General features: G+C 35.8%; 1 protein-coding gene across 1 annotated transcript in view; it reads right to left on the bottom strand.

Annotated features, from left to right (window-relative positions):
• atm (ATM serine/threonine kinase) overlaps positions 1 to 23983 on the bottom strand; it is a 64574-nt gene extending 40591 nt beyond the window's left edge. The window contains exons 1-23 of the mRNA XM_016247533.1: positions 23628 to 23983; positions 22125 to 22237; positions 21897 to 22042; positions 21568 to 21732; positions 19897 to 20059; positions 16386 to 16624; positions 14520 to 14689; positions 14080 to 14252; positions 11390 to 11764; positions 10290 to 10493; positions 9976 to 10077; positions 9734 to 9737; positions 7352 to 7477; positions 6822 to 6914; positions 6377 to 6569; positions 6065 to 6258; positions 5811 to 5893; positions 2985 to 3149; positions 2735 to 2810; positions 2489 to 2619; positions 2282 to 2396; positions 1033 to 1203; positions 523 to 638 (exon numbers count right to left, since the gene is read on the bottom strand). Coding sequence (XP_016103019.1) covers positions 523 to 638; positions 1033 to 1203; positions 2282 to 2396; positions 2489 to 2619; positions 2735 to 2810; positions 2985 to 3149; positions 5811 to 5893; positions 6065 to 6258; positions 6377 to 6569; positions 6822 to 6914; positions 7352 to 7477; positions 9734 to 9737; positions 9976 to 10077; positions 10290 to 10493; positions 11390 to 11764; positions 14080 to 14252; positions 14520 to 14689; positions 16386 to 16624; positions 19897 to 20059; positions 21568 to 21732; positions 21897 to 22042; positions 22125 to 22237; positions 23628 to 23699 — 3389 coding nt within the window. The 5' untranslated portion in view covers positions 23700 to 23983. The remainder of the gene's footprint in view (positions 1 to 522; positions 639 to 1032; positions 1204 to 2281; positions 2397 to 2488; positions 2620 to 2734; positions 2811 to 2984; positions 3150 to 5810; positions 5894 to 6064; positions 6259 to 6376; positions 6570 to 6821; positions 6915 to 7351; positions 7478 to 9733; positions 9738 to 9975; positions 10078 to 10289; positions 10494 to 11389; positions 11765 to 14079; positions 14253 to 14519; positions 14690 to 16385; positions 16625 to 19896; positions 20060 to 21567; positions 21733 to 21896; positions 22043 to 22124; positions 22238 to 23627) is intronic.
• Positions 23984 to 24193: the final 210 nt, after the last annotated feature.

Here is a 24193-nt window from a genome sequence, read left to right on the forward strand (position 1 = left end):
TTTCTTTTGGGACCTGTGACCTGGGATTAAGCAGCACAACGGTTTCAAAACTGCTAATAAATCAGCATATTAGAATGATTTCTGAAGGATAATGTGACACTGTAATGGCTGATGAAAATTCAGCACTGTGTCACAGAAATAATCATATTTTAAAGTATATTAAAATAGGAAACCAATATAAGAATTTCAAAAAATCACTGTTTTTTCTGTATTTTTGATCAAATAATAATTGATGAGCATAAGAGACTCCATTAAAATTCTTACTGATCCCAAACTTTTGGACATCAGTGTACCTGTAATTGTTCTTGTAAATACTTTATATTGACTGCACAGGACAAGTTATTGATCACCCTATAGGTGCCACTGAAGTAAATGTGGAGAGTCAGAATGAGTTACAGAGAAAGTTTTTTAAAGCTACAGAATGTTTTAGTGCATCAATTATTTTATCTCAAATGGAAAATGGAAGTAGATTCCTCATGATATAATCCCTGTAATGATCTGTATTCTGGCATGAAAATATACCCAGTAAATTTCTGTAGGTCTCCTCCACCCGCTGCCGCCCCTTCTGTCTCATGCAGCGTCATTAACAGCTCCACCACAATGTCAGCCAGGTTGTTGCAAATCAAACCGTCAATTTGCTGAACGACAAAAAGAAGTTGTAGAAGAATTCAGTGCAAAGAACACATTTATCTGTGTATATAAATAATTATTGAGCTGTGTAACATATTTTAAACTGCATCTACAAGCCAGTCTAAGTGTAGATCAGCATTGTACTAAAAAACAAGTTATCTGCATCCTAGGCCTGGGCGATAAAACGGTATCGATATTTATCGACGGTACACCTTCATCGATAATGATATAAAAAATGTTCGATATAGCGCACAATATAGGCACGTACTATGAGTGATGCAGACAGCACACACAAACACGAACACATGCTGAATTGAGTGCTGTGCCTGTGATGAGGAGATCGTGAATAAAAACATTAATATTGTAGTCAGGAAGATCTGAACATCGTTACTGTATCTTGACCTTTTTGATTAGCTGCTCATCAATGCTGTTCTCCTTGTAGGACTGAACGAGTGCAAACAGGGCTTGCTTCTCACACACAGGACTGCAGGACATCACCATCGAGACACTTTTCAGCAAGACTGCCCGTCGATTAAAGGTCTCGTCAGGTAAGTCTTCTGAAGGACAGTTTTTCTGTAGAACAACAAAATGGCAGAATGACAGTCAGAAGGGATATCAAACATAAAATACATAAAAATAACAAAACAAAAAAAATGTTTTAGTTTCAATTTTATTTCTGGGTGATTTCTCTACTGACTGTTTACTAGAATAATTACTTGGAAAAACGTATTTACTTGAGAAATTGATGAACAATTTAATGTACACAATTTATTTAATATGTACATTAATATGTAAAAATAAGGGAGTATGCATATTTGTTTTTCCTGTGGCATTGATTCAAAACATATATTGAGAATCCTGAAAACTCATTGGTATTGATATCAACCCTAGTTTGTTATTTGATTGGTTATATCATAAATAACTTTCACCTAGTTCTGAGAATATATTTTAATATCAAGACATTTGCTTCACCTTCTTTATGCCATCAAAAGTTGCCAAGGGTAATTAAAACAAACAAAATTAATAGCAAATCAATTGACACCATATTTAATTTTGATTACAATTTAGATTTTTGAAATGGGTGTGTCTAGTTATAAATGCGTTTATATTTAATTTGTTAAACTGGAGTGTTATTCATCTCCGAGTACTGACAGTATAAAACAAAAGGCTGATAATTATCCAAAATCATCTTTAATTATGATATATATAATAATCATAAAAACTCATTATTAGGGTTTACATGCCAATCAATATACTGCCAGTGCCGATGCAAGAAAACCACTGGATTTTTCTCAGCTCTTGACAACAAAATTCTCACACAAGTCAGATACAGGATGTGCGCACAATAATCTTACACAATGTTGACAAAGAATGCATATTGAAATCAGAGTAACAAAAAACTGGGTTAATAATGCTAGCATATTAAGCATACTGAGTGTAAAACGATGAAAATGAAAAGAAGATATTTTAAAGATTGTTGGTAACCAAATAGTTGCTGGTAGCCACTGACTTCCATAGTATTACATTGTTTTTTCATACTATGAATGTCAATGGCTACTAGCAACTGTTTGGTTACTTACATTCTTCAAAATATCTTCTCTTGTGCTCAACATAAAAATAAAAATAAATCATACAGGTTTGGAACTTTTACCTGCCCCCTCATTCCTTCCTGAGCCTTGAGGTAAATATTCTCAAAGGCCATCTGCTGGTTCTTTAGAGGAAGCATCCTCTTCCCACTGCCATCCGGTCCTTTTTTAAGGAACAAGCTAGAATTTAAAAGTTCATGTGAATAATGGAAGACCAGTTTCAAGTGAATTAGGTTAACTTAGCTTTTACAGAAAAGGGATGCTCAGCTAACCTCTCCACGGACAGTGCTGCCAACATACACACATGGTGATGGGCATCTGCTAAATGAGAGGAGAGAACCACAGACACCGGTAGCTCCGCCTCCCGCAGTGTTAGCTCCGCCCACTTACAGCATGGGTCCACCTTATAAAAAATGAATAATGGCATTAAAATAGTACTACTACAATAGCAAATTAATAATGTACACTACTATTTATTTTCTACTATTGTACTAAAATAAACATTACACTGTACTTACCTCCAGCAAAGCCAGTAAACATTGCCTTAGTGCCACTCTCACAGCTGAAGTACATTTGCCAGATTTACCTAAGATGCTGTACAGAGAAAGTGAATATAATTTAACCTAAAGAAGTTCTTAAAGAATCTCTTTTCGTCATGCCTCACAACGCCCATTTGCTTGTTATAAATTCACTGTAAACCACGGCTTCTTGGGGCTTATTGCTTTAATATACCACAGTACTACCATGGTCATAGCCTCTGTAGCTCACCAGAATCCTGATATGACTTTGAGCAGAGCTCCTTTTATATGTGACATCTCATCTTCCTGCTCGCTCACAGAAGGAGTGCGGCCCAGACAGCGGATGGACGGCAGAAGAGAGCACAGGATGGCAGCACACACCTCCTGGTCTTGCCGATATAGAGAACAAATATCTCTGTATGGAAAACCAAAAGACATCACAAAAAAAATTATTGGAACAGTTATTTACATTGTAGTGTCTGGACCAATCAAACACACAATTTTTCATTTGATTTAACAAATCAGTTATTCATTAGATTAACAAATCGTCACAGTCCCCTCATTCAATAAACTGGGTGCCAGGATGTCTGCAATGACACCAGGCCCCCCTGGTCCCACAGAATGTGAGTAGGGAAAATCACTACCTTTTTATAGGAAGAGACACAATGCACAGTAGAAATGTTCAGACAAACGAGACTTGCAAGTTTCAGACTTAGTCTTATTAATTGATACCTTAGGCATCATTTGTACCTTTTTATTCCTTAATCATGCAGATTTATGCTAAAAGCTCGGTGTAGAATTGTACAGTAAGAAAGTTATTTCCCTTAACCAGGAATTTAACGTTCTTAGAATTGACAGACAGTTGACCCTGAGAGGTCAAGTAAATATCTACAGCGGATCTAAATATTTATAATTAATTATAACTAGTTATGATTAATTATTCATATTTCCCCATGAGCTGATTCGCTACAACATTTTGACATCAAAGATGTAGATATGTCTGTCATTGGAACAGATTTGGAGAAATGTAGCATTTCACATCACTTGCTCACAAATGGATCCTCTGCAGTGAATGGGTGCCGTCAGAACGAGAGTCCAAACAGTTGGGAAAAAAAAACACTTCAATAATCCACACAACTATAATCCATCAATTTAATGTATTGTGAAATAAAAAGCTGTGTGTTTATAATAAACAAATCCATAATTAAGAGTTGTTTTACTTCAAAGCTGTGTGTTTATAATAAACAAATCCATAATTAAGAGTTGTTTTACTTCAAAGCTGTGTGTTTATAATAAACAAATCCATAATTAAGAGTTGTTTTACTTCAAAGCTGTGTGTTTATAATAAACAAATCCATAATTAAGAGTTGTTTTACTTCAAAGCTGTGTGTTTATAATAAACAAATCCATAATTAAGAGTTGTTTTACTTCAAAGCTGTGTGTTTATAATAAACAAATCCATAATTAAGAGTTGTTTTACTTCAAAGCTGTGTGTTTATAATAAACAAATCCATAATTAAGAGTTTTTTTTACTTCAAACCATTGCTTCTGGCTAAAATAGCCCTCTAAAATAAGTCCTCTATCAATAATATTGCTTTCGCAAGAGAAAAAGTTGTCTTGTCTGAATCAGAAGAGAAATATTCACAGATCAAGCACGATTTACAAGAAAAAACAGTCCAAAAAGTTCTAAACAAATGCGTTGGTGAATTTTGACGTGAGAGGACAACAGAATGGACTTTTTCCACTGGAGGAAGCGATATTATGGATTATAAACTATTATTTTGGCCAGAAGTCGTGAGAAAAAACATTATTGATCGATGTTTCTTACAAACTTTTCACTTCACAAAATGTTAATTGATGGTTTGGAGTGGTGTAGATTACTTGTGGATTATTGTGACGTTTTTATCAGCTGTTTGAACTCTCATTCTGATGGCACCCATTCACTGCTAATGATAAACTTTTTACTGCACTACATATACATACATGTATATATTATGTTCAGTGTCATATATATATATGATACTGAACATAAGAACATAAGGGAAATTGAGGTATTCTTACGCCAGAGGCCTTAGAAGAGTATCAAATTCTTCAGGATCCAGAGATGTGATTTCTGCTGGGAGTTTCTTCAGCAATGAAAGATACTACACAAGCAAAGGATGATAAAGACTTTAGATGCATTAGATACACCAAAGATGTGCTAATATAAGATGTGGACCATATATCAGGACAACAGTCAAGAGTCTGATTTATGTTCATGACTGTAGCCAATGTTTTAATTATTTGAGAATCAGTGCATTAAACAGCATAATCACCATGTGGAGGTGAAGCATCTGAGAGAAGTCTATGAGGTCCCGTCAGAACGAGAGTCCAAACAGTTGGGAAAAAAAAACACTTCAATAATCCACACAACTATAATCCATCAATTTAATGTATTGTGAAATAAAAAGCTGTGTGTTTATAATAAACAAATCCATAATTAAGAGTTGTTTTACTTCAAAGCTGTGTGTTTATAATAAACAAATCCATAATTAAGAGTTTTTTTTACTTCAAACCATTGCTTCTGGCTAAAATAGCCCTCTAAAATAAGTCCTCTATCAATAATATTGCTTTCGCAAGAGAAAAAGTTGTCTTGTCTGAATCAGAAGAGAAATATTCACAGATCAAGCACGATTTACAAGAAAAAACAGTCCAAAAAGTTCTAAACAAATGCGTTGGTGAATTTTGACGTGAGAGGACAACAGAATGGACTTTTTCCACTGGAGGAAGCGATATTATGGATTATAAACTATTATTTTGGCCAGAAGTCGTGAGAAAAAACATTATTGATCGATGTTTCTTACAAACTTTTCACTTCACAAAATGTTAATTGATGGTTTGGAGTGGTGTAGATTACTTGTGGATTATTGTGACGTTTTTATCAGCTGTTTGAACTCTCATTCTGATGGCACCCATTCACTGCTAATGATAAACTTTTTACTGCACTACATATACATACATGTATATATTATGTTCAGTGTCATATATATATATGATACTGAACATAAGAACATAAGGGAAATTGAGGTATTCTTACGCCAGAGGCCTTAGAAGAGTATCAAATTCTTCAGGATCCAGAGATGTGATTTCTGCTGGGAGTTTCTTCAGCAATGAAAGATACTACACAAGCAAAGGATGATAAAGACTTTAGATGCATTAGATACACCAAAGATGTGCTAATATAAGATGTGGACCATATATCAGGACAACAGTCAAGAGTCTGATTTATGTTCATGACTGTAGCCAATGTTTTAATTATTTGAGAATCAGTGCATTAAACAGCATAATCACCATGTGGAGGTGAAGCATCTGAGAGAAGTCTATGAGGTCCAACAGTTTGAGCAATTTGCGTTGGGTGTCCAGAGGTTTGAAGGAGAATCCACCATTGAGTTCTGAAGATGCACATAGTGACAGGAAACCAAGCACAGACAGGAAGGCCAAGTCTTGTCTGGATAAATGTTCCTCAGATAATGCACTCTTGGTCCCTATACAATCAAAAATGAAGAAAAAACTCAATTATGTGATCTCAACTGCTGAAGAACATTAAATCACACCACATGAATCCCCGCTTATATCTTTGAGTTTTCCAATCTCTCTGAGCACCTGTTGTGTACTTTGAATCAGCAGCTTCTTCATTAGACTGGTGAGGTCTGAAAGTGCTGTGGTGTGCCCCATCTCCATCTTCAAACAGATCAATCTCCTCCCGACCGTCCATTTGGGTTCTGCTCATATCCATATCTTCATCCATGGGGTCATTCTCCATGACTGTGTTGTCCTTTTTACTCGAGTTGCTTAACTGCAAACGTAAAAGGCGTGCTTTAGATGAGTGTCAATCAGCAAGATAAATAACAGTTTGGTTGTAAAATCTCAGTATCATTTCTAACTGAAAGAAACTATGCTTAAATGCATTTGTATGTTTAGTGTAAGGTGTTCAAGTGTATAATTTCGGCGGCACTAGAGGGACTAAATCATAAAAATAATGTTTTCAAATACACTCAGGAAACATTGAGGAGAAATTGGACAGAGATGAGGTGCAAGTAAGTCTCACCAGTTGTTTAGATATGTCACACATGTCATTTAGCAACCTCACAGGCAAAGTCTTCATGAATAAATTGCGAGAAGTGGTGGAAATTCCGTCCTCCTAAAAAAAAAAAAACAATTAAGCGGAATTATCCTGGAGTAACTAGACAAGGTGCTTTAAAAATAAGCCATTCTGACCAATCTATCAACCTGTCTGCAAACACATTAAAAAGAACTGACTTTAAAGTCAGAAATCACAAGTTTTATTCCACACATATCAGCAGAAGGAAGAAAGTCAAACAATTTTGGAACAACATGAAGGTTTGACAGCCTTTTCATTTCTAGGTGGACTATCCCTTTAAGAAACATTGACGTTTTAAAGCATAAAACTGAAAAATATGTATTTGGATAAAATAATGCAGAGTGGTATTATCATAGTATTTATAGCATTGAAAATTATAAATGAGAAAATCTGTCTATGCTAATTAGTTAGCATAGATAGATATCAACTATTGTTAGAAATGATAGTCATATCTTGTATATGGTTATTGCCCTTACCTTTTCTCTTCTGCTAATACTATCAGAGCACAACAGCATCACTGACTGAATTGCTTTGATGGTATCATTCTCACTTAGTTTGCTCTTGGCCATCGATATGTAGTGACTAAATTCATGAACCAATGCCTACAAAAGAAGGAAAAATCAATTACCAGGGTCCAGAGTAATTCAGATAATTAGGAAAATCTGGAATCTGAGGGTGCAAAAAAGATCAAAATATTGAGAAAATCGTCTTTAAAGTTGTCCAAATGGAGTTCTTAGCGATGCATATTACTACAAAAATTAAGTTTTAATATATTTACAGTAGGAGATGTACAAAATATCTTCATGGAACATGATCTTTACTTAATATCCTAATGATTTTTGGCATAAAATAAAAATCAATAGTCTTGACCCATACAATGTATTGTTGGCTATTGCTACAAATATACCCCAGCAACTTAAGACTGGTTTTGTGCTCCAGGGTCACATATTTTTATTGAATCTCCAAATCAATATGCATACAACATGAAGACAGGATTTCAAATGACTTTAAATGCTTTTTTAAAGGCATTTTTTTTAGTATTACAATGAATTAAGGCCCGTATCAATGATACAATGATTTGTTTATAAAACTGATTTTTTTGCGCATTTCTGGAGATAAAATCAGTAATTATAGAAATTCAGCATTTACAGTATAAATGAAAGCCAGGTCTGATTTGTAATTCAAAACTACTATAACATCTTTTAATGTAAGTGAACTTGGTAACACTTTACAATAAGGTTCATTAGTTAAACATTAGTTAATATATTAACTAACATGAACTAACCATGAGCATTACATTTGTTACTGTATTTACTAATCTACGCTAATGTTAGTTAATAAAAATACAGATGTTCATTGTTAGTTAATGTTAGTTCACAGTGCATTAACTAATGTTAACAAGATTTTAATAATGTGTTAGTATTGATTTTATACAACAGTTCAATAAACAATAAGTTAATATCAAGAGACTTACGTTTTAGACACCATATTGGCTGTTTTTGCGTTATTTCGCCAACAGAAAACATTCCAAACACAGCGCTGTTTTGCGTCTCTGAGCAAAACCATCCGTTTAAATGATTCGGTTCATTCGCAATGACTCACTTAACAGTGACTTGCTGCCACTTACTGGCGGATTTAATTTCACATTTAAAGTATCTTTTAATTTTTTAAATAAATTTAAATATCACTATTCAACATTTCATGTTTAAAATATCAAAACATTATTTATGCATTTGTAACTGCAGGTTAAAGCATCCCGTGTCCTTCTAAGCTGCATTAACATGTGTAAATACATCTAAATGCCACTTCATATTCAACCTCTGCAAAGATGAATTTTATTGATACTGATTTCATTTGTTTAGTAACAGCCTAAATGTAGTATTGTTATAATTGCCTGATTAAATAAGAATTTGACTCAAAAGATGAAGCACACGTTTAGTAAAAATGGATTTATTAAGGTAAAAATGCCCATAAAAGGTAAATATCTATCTAAACTTATTGGAAAAGATAAATTTCTATCAATGCTGTGAACTGACCACACAGAATATGAAGAATATTAAAAACTTTAGGAGTCAGCTGTCCACGGTATCCTTAAGATATCAGCACAATAACACACTCAGCAAAATATTGTCTAATTATCTTTATCAATAAAATCCCAGAAAATATTGAGATATTATTTTTTGTCAATATCGCACACCCTTAGTACCGACACAAAATGATTTGCAACAGTCGCTTTGTCATGTAGACAGCCTCAAGCTGTTGGTTTATTTTGTAGTTTTTTTTGGCTGGTACATATGTAGTTTTTTTTGTGTGTTTGGCTTAGTGTTATGTTAGAATCATTATTATACTCTTATAGCTTTTGTTCTTTAATATTTTTAACTGTTTTTATCTTTATTTTTTTTCATTTAAATGTTAAGTTTTGAAATGTTGTTGTATGCATTTGTTATTTTTATTTAATTTCTGTATTTTTAAAATGTGTATAAGTAGTATATATAAAGTTTTAGCTTTTCGTTTTGGATCTGTTTTTAGTTGTTTTAATACTACAATTGATTGCTTCTGTTGTCCTCATTTGTAAGTGGCTTTGGATAAAAGCGTCTAATAAATGACTAAATAAATAAATAAATAAATTCATTTGGACATACTGTGGGTTAGTTCAAGTTTTAAAATGTCAAGTGATGCAACTCCCCAACAGGGTTATTTGTAACTAAAACTAAAACAGCAACCATAAAATAAATAATCAAACAAATAAAAAAAAATAAAAAAACACACCCACACATTTTTTAACAAAAGATTAATAATAAAAATGGCAAACATTCATGACAGTGCTTCAGATGTATTGCCTGGAAATCAAATCAGACATGGCTAGTGCCACACAGTTGACATTATTATTATAAATATTTTTATTTATTTTTTGTTGTTGAAGTAACATGAATCATACACAAAATTCACCAATAAACATTTAGCAGTAACCAACAAAAAATAAAATAAAATAAAAAAATAAAACATACAATAAAATATAAACTGATCTGCATATTATTCACGGTATACAACACTACTAACTACTTTTGTTACAGCTGGTCTCTGAGTGCACCACACTCACCTCTCTGGCTTCAGGCTGCCCATCAGAAACATCAGTCCTGCTCTGCTGTCTTTCAGTGTCAAAGAGACCAGAATTCTAGGAATGAGGTTCAGTGGAAAATCCCTGCAAAGACCAAAACAAAACAAAGAAATGTTGGCATACTTACATTAGTGGCAACTTCAGCTAAAATTCAAAGGAGAAATGTGAAACTGAATAAAATGACTAACCACTAAACCTAATTATTTTGCAATTTTGAAGAAAACCCAAGCGGTTCTTGTCCATAAAAAACTTCCCACTATGCTATGCTAATTACTAGTAATATAGTGACGCTGGACCTGGTGATAATGAGGTGAGGTCTGCTGTTCTCCTCCGTCTCCTCATTTTGTTCGTTCATGACCAGCCAGCTGATGATTGAGTCGGTCAGAGTGGGCGGCTCTCCACCCGTCTCCATCAGCCCTCCACTGGTGACGTCTTGATTGTGAACACTTTTAGGGATGGAGCACTTCAACAAGGCCTGGGCCAAGCAGAGGGCACCAACGCTAGGAGAAACAATAAAAAGTGAGCACTACTGAGAGTTTATAGACATTAAAGAAATATTACTAGTTAAAGCTGCAGTCCGTAACTTTTTTGTGTTCAAAATTTATATAATAAGCGAGTACACCATGAATCCATTTTCCAAACCGTGTTTTTGGCTTGTCCTGAATCACTACGGTACACCTATAATAAGTGTTTATATTCGAACTATTTTAGACTGGTTCGGGTAGGTACCGCTGCGGAGTAGCCCAGTACTTGCTTGATTCGGCATAGACATAAACAGAGAGAAGTAGCTCCGGCTACAATGTTCTTCCGCAAGACGCACGCAGTTCTGTTTATTAACCGCTAGAGCACTAAAAGTTACGGACTGCAGCTTTAAATACAAATAAAATTTAAGAATTGTAATTATTTTGACTCAGTTTGGAAAAACGAACTACAACCGGTTGATAGTATTTAGAAAGGAATGCATCTACAATGGAAGTCTATGGGGAAAGAATAGCAGATGGTTTAAAAGGAAGGGATCCTGCTTTTGACATTTCTGCTGATTTCTAGCTGGCAAACATAAAAAATTAGGTTTCATCAAAACCGTTCAAATAATTTGTGATTATTTTGGAATCTTCAGTGAAAACATGTATATTATAAATAAGTAAATGGAACAGAATTTTAAAAAATTTATTTTCTATTATTATTGATTTATTGCAAAGAAAACTCAATGCAATTATGCATATATATATATATATATATATATATATATATATATATCATTCAGTAAATTACTATAAATGTTTTCAATTTATAAAGATGAGTGCTAATTATTTTCCGCATGAGAGATTCAGTTGGATTTTAATTCCAATATTTTTATACTCAAACTAAGCTTGTAAAGATGCACTGTGAAACTCACAGAGAGGGCTTACAAACAGCACCAGAGAAGACTTTCCAGAACTCTCTATCAACAGGCACCAGAGATTCTTGCACCATGATACGCAACAGCTCCAGACACAAGCTCCCGGTCTGGACTGAGCCGACTCCCCGCAGAGCCAGAGCCCAAACTCTGCCCCACAGACGGCCCGCCTCAGCTGCGTGAGCAGAGCAGTTGGCTGAGCTCTTGGCATGGCAGAGCGCCACCTCCCTCAGACAGCGCAGGACGTACGGCCCCCTCTCGCCCCGACGCTGCTGTTCACCCTGAAGCTGGCAGAGCAGCCCCAGCAGAGGCACGAGATCATCAGCACACCGGATAGACGGGTATCTGGATATCAGAGCAGCTGTGACCTGTAACCTGTCAAATTACATAAAGAGTTACAGCACTACATATTACTTCAATATTAGGCACTTTGCACTAAAGGTGCATTTCATGTCATCCGGCAGACAAATAAGCAAGAATATTTCAGTGCAGAAAACACAGAGAAAGAGTACCCATTGTTAATACTAGTGACACTGTAACAATACAAAGCTCTGCAAAGTGAATATTAACTAATAACGACTTCAAATAAACAGTTAATGTCAAAAACAACTGGATGCATTCAAAACCTGAGGCAGGGCAGGACAGGCCATCATCTGTATTTTAGGATTGTGGAGACTAGTGCCAGTAACAAATTGTAATACTGCCAATTAGGGATGTAACGGTTCACTCAACTCACGATTCGATTTGAGATTTTGATTTCACAATTTTTTTTTTTTTTTTTTTTTACCAAATTAGAAATTAAATGTGTCCTTTTATTATTGCATTTGATTTGTACAGACTACACTTTGCACTAAAGGTGCATTTCATGTCATTCGGCAGACAAATAAGCAAGAATATTTCAGTGCAGAAAACACAGAGAAAGAGTACCCATTGTTAATACTAGTGACACTGTAACAATACAAAGCTCTGCAAAGTGAATATTAACTAATAATGACTTCAAATAAACAGTTAATGTCAAAAACAACTGGATGCAGTCAAAACCTGAGGCAGGGCAGGACAGGCCATCATCTGTATTTTAGGATTGTGGAGACTAGTGCCAGTAACAAATTGTAATACTGCCAATTAGGGATGTAACGATTCACTCAACTCACGATTCGATTTGAGATTTTGATTTCACAATTTATTATTATTATTTTTTTTACCAAATTAGAAATTAAATGTGTCCTTTTATTATTGCTTGGACAAAAATGCTGCACATTTCTTTGTGAAATTAAAATATAAAAATTGCATATTATTGCTCTTTTGTTGGATTTGACTGCTTCTATTGTCCTCATTTGTAAGTCGCTTTGGATAAAAGCATCTGCTAAATGACTAAATTTAAATATAATGCGCCCTTGAAGGGCACTTCGGGAAGGGGACGCCGTTTGTAGGGACGTTCCAAATGAAAGTGAGCAACTGAATCCCTTCGCGAAGGGCCCTTCCAGAAGTCCGTTAGCGAAGGAAACATGTGATGGTCACTTCACGGAAGTCCGTTTGTGATCACGTGATCTTCAGTTAGGAAATCTTGCGGCGCATCTTAAAGCAAAGTTGTGGTTGATTTAGACACAAACGTATATAGAATAGGCTAATTAAATTTGTCTTTATTTTAATAATAATATTTTGTAATAATATCTCATGTAATACACAATCATTTTCATCAGAAATATTATTTAAGATGGTAGTGTAAGCAAGTTTAGTTTGAAAAAGCTTAATAGTAAATAAGACACAATTAGACAATATTTGAATAAAATAATAATAATGAGAAGAACTATATTTGCAACAACTGATGGGAGTGCTGAACGCTGCACGCATGCGCAGTGTTGTCAAGGTAACGTTTGGTCAGTCATTCCCTTCGCCAAGGGAGTTCCAAACGCTTATACGAGACAGTAATGCCCTGCACCCTTCAAAGAACACACTTCAAGGGCTCTGCCCTTCGAAGGGAGTAGGGCATAGGGATGCTCACTTCGGTTTGGAATTCGCCCCATGTAAATGTAATAACAAAACTAAATAGAAATTTTAAAACAAGCCCCAAATCAAATAAATAAGTAACACAAATCAAATAAATCTCTTCATATAAACAAACCAAGGCTTTGTCTGTGCTCTTAACATTTAAAATTAGAGGCAACCACTGCATTTTAATCATGATCCAAACAAAGATGCTGCATACATGCAACATGAGCCGTTTTAATCTAAATTGAATTGTATAATTTGTGAAACTATACATAAAAATATCTGCAGGAAACAGAAACAGCAGACGAACTGAACGAGACGCAGATGCACTCTCTGCCAGCAGGTGGCGCTTAAAGCGTTTCCTGGTTTCCGCTGTAAACAAAGCAGCGCTGCACTTATGAACTTTAATATGCATTATACAGAGGCAAAATGAGAAGAAAAAATACCATCTAAACTTTTCTAAAGACCGTAAGTTCCCCTCAGACATGCATTCATATAAACTCCTACCCCTAAATGAATCGTGATTTGTTTAGCATCTCAACCGATTTGAATCGTCACATATTTGAATCGATTTTCAACCGGCTCGCGGTTAATCGTTACATCCCTACTGCCAATATGACCTCCCTTTAATCAATGCTTAAAGGATTTATGGATTTTTACTTGAGAACTATTTGTGCTTTAATGTTTAAATAAAACCCTACCAGGGAATCATGTCAAAGTCGCTGTGGTGGGGCTGCAGTTTGGAACGTATCACCTCCCAATTTATCAGTGATGGCTCAATTCGTCTGCGTTTGCAGCACTGCGGACTGTCCCGCTGAGTATCCCGACAGAAAGAAGTAGTCGCTTCCGAAACAGGAGTGCTTTGATTGAACAACTAGAGAAACAGAGCATATTCATGAATACTGTAAGCATAGTGAAATAGCAAAGGACTACATTAATGCAACAGACAATGGGCTTTCTCATTAAATAAAAGCATTGTTATGCACCATGGTACAGTGATGATGGTAAAACTATGGACCCTTAACATATACAAATACCATGGTATTATTATTGCACTCCATAAAACCGAATTCCTATTAATTACAAGCAAAACAGGTTAATGAGCAGCAACAGATTATTGAGCAAAACATCCATTAATCACCTGGTGGCAGACATCAGCTGTCAGTTCAATGAGACTTTCTTTCACAGCTATGTGACGAGAGCCGGTGGCATACTTCCCTCTGCTGCCGATCTGACTGATCTCACTGACAAGAGCATCATAGAGGGTGCAGAGCTGACCCTGCCATCTGACCCAGTCTTCTGCATAAGCACCTGTGCCAGCAAAGGGTTTTGGTAAGTATGTGTGTTTTGTTGAATATCATATTTGATACATTAGGCTTTTATGGCTCACGTTGTATGATATACTGTAGGAGAAAATGGAGCTCACACTCAATGAAGAAAAATAAACACTTCAATACTCAGAAATATGCAGTTGACCCTTCGCCGGGAGTTTGATTAACAGGCAATCTGACCAATCATAATGCATAATCTGCCATTTTGTCCGCCATACAAACCAGACAGAAGAGTGCATTAACGTTGGTGGCCTTGAACTTGAAAAATGGTGTGTATTGACATCTTTCAGCGCTTGAAACAAGATACCTTCTGATGTTCATTCATGTTCATTTCATGCTATAGCTGACTGAAGAGTTTATTTGCAAAAACATAACTTTTTTTTATTTTCAAAAATCATGTTTTTTATTATGTTATCATGTTTTTATTGTGTTTTATTGTGTTAATTAGCTAGTTTTTTTTACCTAATCAAAATAACCCAACTGCAGTTTGATTGAGATTAATTGGAATGCACAATTAAAAAACTTGAGACTATTTACATCAAATGCACATAAATATCAGCTGTAACTCGATATCTCCCAATAATATGCTTTAGTAAAATGGTATTTATATGCGTTTCTATAAGTTTTATGATCATACCTATGATCATTTTATTTTAATTAAAGACTAATTGATTCCGGTCCATTCAATTATTGAAAACGCACACCCGAGGAGTTGATATGGCATTACAACAACATGGACGGAAACATGGATGACAAATCTCTTGATTGTGTGATATTCCTTAAAGGGGTCATGTGATGCAATTTCAATTTTTCCTTTCTCTTTGGAGTGTTACAAGCTCTTGGTGCATAAAGAAGATCTGTAAAGTTGCAAAGACTAAAGTCTCAAATCCAAAGAGATATTCTTTATAAAAGTTAAGAGTCAGCCACACCTACCTAAAACGCCTCGTTTAAACACGCCCCCACATACCTACGTCACTATCTGGGAAGATTTGCATAATGCCGCCCAAATGTTCACGCAAAGAAAGAAGGCGTAACTTTTATTCTCGCTGTAGTAATGTTGTGAAGGCACTGTGTGCTTCATTGTGAAAGCGAAACTACTTTGTTTGGTCTTCCAAAAGAGGACGATATCTCTTCGTCATGCCTACAGCTGATCTGTGCTGGTCGCTGAGGAAATACATCAACTTCGCGCTGTGGATCGCCGGATCGGCTTTCACCGTGGACGAAGCAGAGTCCAGACCGGGGTCATCACATGTGGTTGCTGCAGAACCACTTGTGGGAAATTTATGAAATATGGCAAACTGATAGAAGACAGTCTGAACATTACTCACACCAACTGTCCAAATTTGCTCAAATTTTTTATGGTAAAACCTTTAGAACTGTAAGAACAAAAAAAAATCTTTTTTTCTCAATATCATTGCTCTGAGAAGTACATTTTACTAAATAATAGCAATATCTTTCTTCAAAATATAGTTGAATATTTCTTTAAAATAGATTCCTCAAATTTCATTCATACCAGAAGTTTACATAGCCACTAATATTTTACTCCATGTTTTCAGTGATTCCATCTGTTTTTTCAACAAATCATAAGGCATCAAAAATCATAACGTCCTACAATTTATATTCAAGAGCAAAAATATTAAAATGTTGTAATTTTTAATGATTGTTGTATTTCTTACCTGTCTCAAGAGTCTTTGCCCCTCTGGGGTGATGAACACAAAGCTGGAGGTGGAAAAACTTCACTAGCTCCTCTTTCAGTACCAAGCTGGGTCTCATCTCAGTATAAACACGCAGCATAGACGACAGAACCTCCTCACCCAGACCACACACCCTCTTTCTGTTGGACAGAAGCACTGAGTGCAGAAAAACGTTCACAGCAGATACCAGGTTCTCCAGAATCATTAGCTGTCCATCCGGCCTGGGGAAGAACATCAAAACACAAGTAGGGCTGTCAATGTTAACTTGTGCGAGCGATTCTCAACCTTAACCTTATTCAAATAAATTACTGAAGCATGTGAAATTGCATCATTAACCCTTGTGCGACCTTTTGGACATTTTTGTCCTTTTCAGTTTAGTTTTTTTTATCATTTAGCCTGTGTAATTGCCAACTGCATACATTTTGGTACAGGTGTGTATTTTTATTGGAATTTTACTATTTCACTTCCATTTCCTTTCCATTGCACTAGGTACAAAAAATTGTTCCTCTCAGGACCTTAAGGACAAAAATGTCCCCATTGAAATCCATTAAAACTGCTATTTGTAATCGCAGTGCCATTTAACTGTAAAATTATGGATTTTTTGTTGATAGGCTTTCATTCTATTGGCAAGGCTTTAAAATTAATAGATTTATGGCTTTGATTTTCTAGCAGGTATAGAGTTCAACATGTTTCATAAAATATATATTTTATATAAAACATCGCTCATAAATAATTTTCATAAACCTAAACATCTAGAACTTTTTTTTTGGTTTCATTTTCTTAAACCACTATGGACCTATGTGTAACTTTTTTTAATTGACGCACAAGGGTTAATAGAATTAACATTACGCAGTTAGATAATCTTGGAAGTCAGGAGTTTACCACACTGAGCATCTACAATACCTGTATTGTATCTATAATAACACTGGTAGATGGACATTTCTATCGAACCCTTTACAGATTTTTTTAAATTGCTTCAAAACTCACAACAGATCATCAAAAGTGCACTTTTTCAAACATTTCAGCATATTTTCAATTGTGTGAATACAACACATTACACACAATCACAAAATATCCTTTTCACTACACAAAATAAGTGTTTCATCTATATAATGTATCATTCACAGTAACAGCCTTTCATAAAGCTATTACTATCAAACTTTTCATTAGCATGACTTCTCATTCAGTTTAATACATTTGTCTATTATTTAATCTAACTCATCTTAATGGTTAATCAGTGGATCATTTGGTGCATCTACAGATATAGATTCAATAGATATTTAGTTTCTATAGAACGTGATTGCAATTTAGGGATAACCAAATGCACTGAATTATATAATTAAGTAAGTGTATTTACTTGTGTCATTAGTGTTTAGTGCAGTTGTCGTTGCTAGGAAACGCTTGTTTTGTTTACTGTGTGGAGACGTGCTGATATCGCGCTTGGTCTCATTCTGTATCACATATCTTGTCAGTGTCTGCGCTTGCTTGGCCATTTGTTGTGGAAAAAATAAGGAAAGTGTGTCCAGCTGAATTAATTTAGTATTTTGTTAGACGGGTATAAAAAAAGCTTAGTTTACCACGACAGCCGTCGTGTGAAGGCCTCCTCGTGTGAAGACCGAAGAGTGTAAAGAGCATCAACTCTACCGTGTGACCCAACCGGGCAGGACACCGGCAAAGGATAGATAAGTATCGCTTTTTATTTATCCTCTTTCCTATTACTTGTTTAACTTCTGTTTCAGTTTTAAACCATTAACCATTTCTTACTATGTGTAAGTAAGTTATTGTTTTTTTAGCATGTACTGTAAGTTTGGCAGTGTTATTTTTTAGGATTACTGATAAACTACTGTCATTTGATTTGTATTTGTTATTTATTTTAATTTTAGTTCAATTATGTCTGAATTTATTATGTTTGTATAGGTCTTTTATTACGTTTTAGTTTTATTTAATTTTAGTTATTTTAATACTTCAACAAACTAAATGGAAATGAAATAATATATATATATTGAATTTACAAATGTGCATGTATATATATGTACGTGTATATAGTTGGTTTTTTGGTGTTTGGCTTTGTGTTATGTTAGAATTATTATTATACTCTTATACCTTTTGTTCTTTAATATTTTGAATTGTTTTTAGCTTTTCATTTCAATGTTAAGTTTTGAAATTTTGTTGTATGCATTTGTCATTTTTATTTAATTTCTTTATTTTTAAAATGTGTATAAGTAGCATTTATAAAGTTTTAGCTTTTAGTTTTGGATCTGTTTTTAGTTGTTTTAATACTACAATTGATTGCTTCTGTTGTCCTCATTTGTAAGTCGCTTTGGATAACTGCTAAATGACTAAATAAAAATATATTTTATATTTTAAAATACACAGCCATATCACCCTGCAGCCCAAGACTGGTTGCTCACTGAAGCTAAGCAGGGCTGAGCCTGGTCAGTACCTGGATGGGAGACCTTCTGGGAAAACAAGGTTGTTGCTGGAAGAGGTGTTAGTGAGGCCAGCAGGGTCACCCTGTGGTCTGTGTGGGTCCTAATGCCCCAGTATAGTGATGGGGACATTGTCAAAAAGCACTGTCCTTCGGATGAGACGTTTAACCGAGGTCCTGACTCTCTGTGGTCATTAAAAATCCCATGGCACTTCTCGTAAAGAGTAGGGGTGCAACCCCGTTGTCCTGGCCAAATTGCCCCCTGGCCTTTGTCAATCATGGTCTCCTAATAATCCCCAACCACTTGATTGGCTCTATGACTCTCTCTCCTCTCCACCTGTAGCTGGTGTGTGGTGAGCGCACTGGCGCCGTTGTCCTGTGACTGCTGTCACATCATCCAAGTAGATGCTGCACACTGGTGGTGGTTCAGGAGAGACCCCCCCACATGATTGTAAAGCGCTTTGGGTGTACAAGAATACACAATAAAGCGCTATATCAATGCATCATTCATTAATTCATATAAGATGATAACTACTATTTTGTAAGGGTGTGTGTGTGGTTCAGGTAAACCCTATTTTATGGGGACAAAATGTCCCCACAAAGATGGCAATATCTGAAATCATTGTCCTTTTTTGGGTCCAATGAGAAAAAAATTAATTTTCGTAAGGGTAGGTTTAGGAGTAGGGTTGGTGTAGGGGGAGACAGTATAAAACCTATTACTCCTATGGAATGTCACCATAATGATAGGAAAACCTGTGTCTGTCTGTGTGTGTGTGTGTGTGTACCTACTTACTGTAACCATATTTTGGGGACAAATTGGTACCCAGAAGTGAGCAAAACTTGACAAAATCACTTAAAACCTTCCTTTGAGGACGTCAGCAATGATAACAAAATTAATGTGTTAAAGAGGATAAATGGTGAATGTTTAATTTCATGATAAGTGTGCAATTAATCGCGATTAATCACACAAAAAATGTTGTGTATTGACAGCCCTAAACATAAGTTAAACATACGATTCGTCATAAGATAAAAAAAAAAACATATGTGGCATGTATTAAATGATACCTTTTCAGAGCCTTCAGGAAGAAGTTAAAGAGAGTGTGGGATAATCCCTCTGTTTGGACACAACAGCCCCAAACGACCGTGTAGACGATGCGACTCACTTGGACTCTATTGGTCCCTGACTTGGATCCCTTATTGAACAACCCACAGTACAAATCCAAAAGACCTGCGCAACAAACAAAACAACAACAGAAAGAGAAAGAGAAAATGATTAAAATAAACACTGACGGTAAAACAAAGTGATCTTGTGTCAACATAAACTGGGTTATTTTAGGAAAATAATTTGCTGATTGCATATTATCATGCTTATTACATGACCACTTACCAAATACCCTAAATAAATACATTGACATTAAATAAATGAGTTGAATTTATATTGTCTTGTTAACTTAGCAAGCACCCTAGCAATAAGACAAGCATTGGAACAGTCTTAACTGATTATATTTATAGTATTTTTTTTGTCCCTTCTCATACTTAACTTGCAGTATGAGAAAAAGAAGTGATACAACAGGCATGAAAGTAGCACTGATATGTTGCTGTGGATTGACGAATCAATATAGAGTCTAATGGCCATTATACAAAAACTTTTTACTGTTTTTGCACAAGATACTTTCAATCCAACACGTTTTTTTCACGATTTTTTTTTTATTTTGAATATTCGTCGAATTAAAAAAAAAAAAATCCACATTCGAATGCAAAAACGTTGCATTCAAATTTAAGGTCTGCGTCGGCCGTCAGGCAGCCTTATCAGTGGCGCACGAGATGCGATGACGATGTATGTGTCATTGATTGCATTTGAATGCTTTTGTTAGCCTATCCAGTTGAACCCACTAGATGTGGCGCTGCTACGTTGTTCATTCATATATTGCGGAAAACGAGAGCATCGGTGCGGAGAAGATGTTGTTTACGTCAAAACTGAAACCAAGCCGTTCACACAGAATGCATATTTATCACATTTTCTAGAGGGACATCTATCACCGTTGCACTCGCGTCTCACAGAGAGCGGCATGTTTAGAAAGCCATGTCAAATTAATGCAAGTTAAAAAACATTATGGCGGTTTTTCCCCATCCCACTCTATCTCTACGCCTACTCTTTGTGATTGGTTTTTGGTCCTTTGTATTAAACTATACATACATGCATGGTGCTGTTTTTTTTCTAATTGTTTAAGCAACGTTATTAATTATATATGGTTTATAAACATTATTTTAAACATTATGCACTTTTTTTTCAAAGATAGTCTTGTTATTTTATTACGCTTTGAAGAAACGTGCATAATATTTTGCTCGATGCGCCCTCTTGTGGCCTCAGGAGAGAAGCCAAAAGCTTTTTTCCCCTAACTGAAATTATGCCTTTTAAATTCGAATATAATTCGAATTTTGATCATATTTAAGTAGAAAATTCGAATTTCGTTTTTCAGTCATTTTGACAGCCCTAAATTCTAAACCTGTATGCATTTCCTTCTGCAGAACAAAAAAATAAGATATTTTTGAAGGATGTTGCATTCTGAACAATGTTGGCCCCATTGACTCCTGTGATCCACAGAAGATTAATCAAATGCATGCAGGTTTGGAATATAGAGCATATTAATTCCTGCATGAAAAATTAAGAATGAAAGAATGCAAAAGGAAGAATTATACACACAAATCAACATGTTACACTGGTCATGCACTCACTGTGCCACTGCTGCTGGCTCATCTCACACCAGTATTTACGGACAGACAGGATGTTCTTTAGCAGAATACTGCTGTAGTCCTCGCCATACGCCGCACAGCTGAACGGACTCTGTAAGACCTCCACCACATGAGAAATCAGCTCTGCACACTTTAACTTTGGACCGCCTACAGAACAGAGGTGTGATTTTCTTTAATGGATTTCATGGACATTTATCTAATGCACAGTAATAAACATCCACGTAGATATCTACTATGAACACAGAGAGAATATTTTATTCTCTTGTACTGTCATGAACAGCAACTCTAGTATTAGTGGCTCAGATAATTACGCTGGTTGGCGCATCTGATGAAATACTTCATCAGGCTGCTAATTTCCTGCATCTTTTTCTGTCGGTTTGCATGCGTGGTGGCGGAAACGTTGGCTTTTCCTGACTGCAGAAGTTCTGTCTCTTTTTGAAGAAACTTCTGTAAAAACCTGTACAGAAGAATCAGTATAGAATGAGCACACTGTCAACTTGCACCATAGAATAACAATGGATTGAACTGAAAAAACAGACCGGAAAACAGCATCCCAGGTGAGCTGCTTGGAGCCTTTGCATCCTGACGTACGATCAAGTTCCTCCACCGTGTCTGGTGAACGGATGAGTCTCCTGAAGCGATCCACCTCTTTCTGGAAAAAACAAATGGTCTGTTTATTTGTGTCTTGATTATCTTCAATCATTTTTATTTCATAGATAGTTCACTGCTCAGTGGTATCTGAATCAATGACGTGATGCTTATTTATATGGGTCCAGATTTAATCTTTTTTTTTTAGTTTTTTTTTTTAAGCTGCAGTTACACCCCTTAATTCATTTTGACTAAGTACGCCTATCATTCACTAATAAGCAGAATTCATTTTTGATTTGATATATGGAGGCCAGGGGCTAGAGTGAGCAGAGGCGGCGGGGTCGAGAACAGCGCGGCCGGCGGATTTCGACGAAGGAGCGGCAATCCGACCCCAAACGACCCCGGGCTGGACTCCGCTTCGTCCACGGTGAAAGCCGATCCGGCGATCCACAGTGCAAAGTTGTAGTATTTCCTCAGCGACCAGCACAGATCAGCTCCAGGCATGACGAAGCAGATATCGTCCTCTTTTGGAAGACCAAACAAAGTAGTTTCGCTTTCACAACGAAACACACAGCGCCTTCACGACATGGCGGCGGCAACAACAATACTACAGCGAGAATAAAAGTTACGCCTTTCTTTGCGTGAACATTTGTGCGGCGTTATGCAAATCTTCCCACACAGTGATGTAGATATGTGGGGCGTGTTAGAACGAGCCGTTTTAGGTAGGTGTGGTTAACTCTTAACTTTTATAAAGAATATCTCTTTGGATTTGAGACTTTAGTCTTTGCAACTTTACAGATCTTCTTTATGCACCAAGAGCTTGTAGCACTCCAAAGAGAAAGGAAAAATTGAAATCAAATGAACCCTTTAAGTTAAAATAGGTGATTTGTTTTTTACAGTATGTCGTGTATTGTAGTCAACAAAAGTGAGTTTAATTTTGAGCACCACATTGCTTTCCGATAACTACAAAATATTTGACATCAAAATGTGGAGCAAGTTACAGCATTCTGAGAAATGAACTTCCTGTTCGTAGTCGATAAAAATTAAAGTTCATTAATTAACGTTACATACAAAAAAACATACACTGCGTACATTAACAGATATAAGCTAAATACAAATTTCTATACTGTCAAATATTCATTTTTAATATAATCTAGTTTTTTTTGGAAGTACCTCATATGAATGTGATCATTCATAATTAAAATTTAAAAAAATGATCAGTCCATTTTAATTCTACCTCCTTGACATTTCGAAATACATTTCGCATCTTAAATGCTAACTTCAATTCAAATTCAGGAACCCTTGTCAATGACCCGTACATCGCCCACATTCTTTGAACCAAGTTACAGTGATTGACTGATCTTAATATTTTAGCATTTCGAAGGTAGAGGTTCATATCAATCAGGCCACTGATTTCAGAGTATGCATAAGAATGGACAAGATGTTTCACACACCTTTCTCTCTGTGGCTTTCTCGTTTTCAAGTCCTCGGCAGCACACCAGCAGCTCGTGCAGCGCCAGACTCATGGTCTTTCAGAGGCAATGACTCCAGCTCCTCAGCTGTTTAATGGAGTATGTAGAGATCTCTGGGTCAAGTGTCTGTCTGTGTACATCCTGCTGCATCTGCTTACTGACGCATCATCGCGCGTCAAAACTATTGATCCGGCGTATAGACTTGATCTATTCAATACCGAAAATCTGCTTAAAAATCATGTGTCTGTTATGTGTCTGCTTACAGTGCTTTCTTTATCATCCGCCTCTTCAACTTTTCTTTTCCATGCGTGTCACATCAGTACCGCCTTCCAGCTCTTCTTCACTCAACTCATGCCGCTTGGGCTTCATTACTGCCATCTAAAGGACAGAGACAGTACTAGCTCATGAATATAGATTCACTTTAGCGCTGGTACAATGGTAGTCCTTTTTAGAGAATTGTATATACTCACAGTCTGTAAACAAGTAGTTTAGAAATGCTATATACAATATGACCTAACAGAAACAAATGAATAATGTGCATTTAACTT

Source organism: Sinocyclocheilus grahami, unplaced genomic scaffold, assembly GCF_001515645.1.
Source record: "Sinocyclocheilus grahami isolate Dianchi unplaced genomic scaffold, SAMN03320097.WGS_v1.1 scaffold841.1, whole genome shotgun sequence".
In the NCBI taxonomy this organism is placed as follows: Eukaryota; Metazoa; Chordata; class Actinopteri; order Cypriniformes; family Cyprinidae; genus Sinocyclocheilus; species Sinocyclocheilus grahami.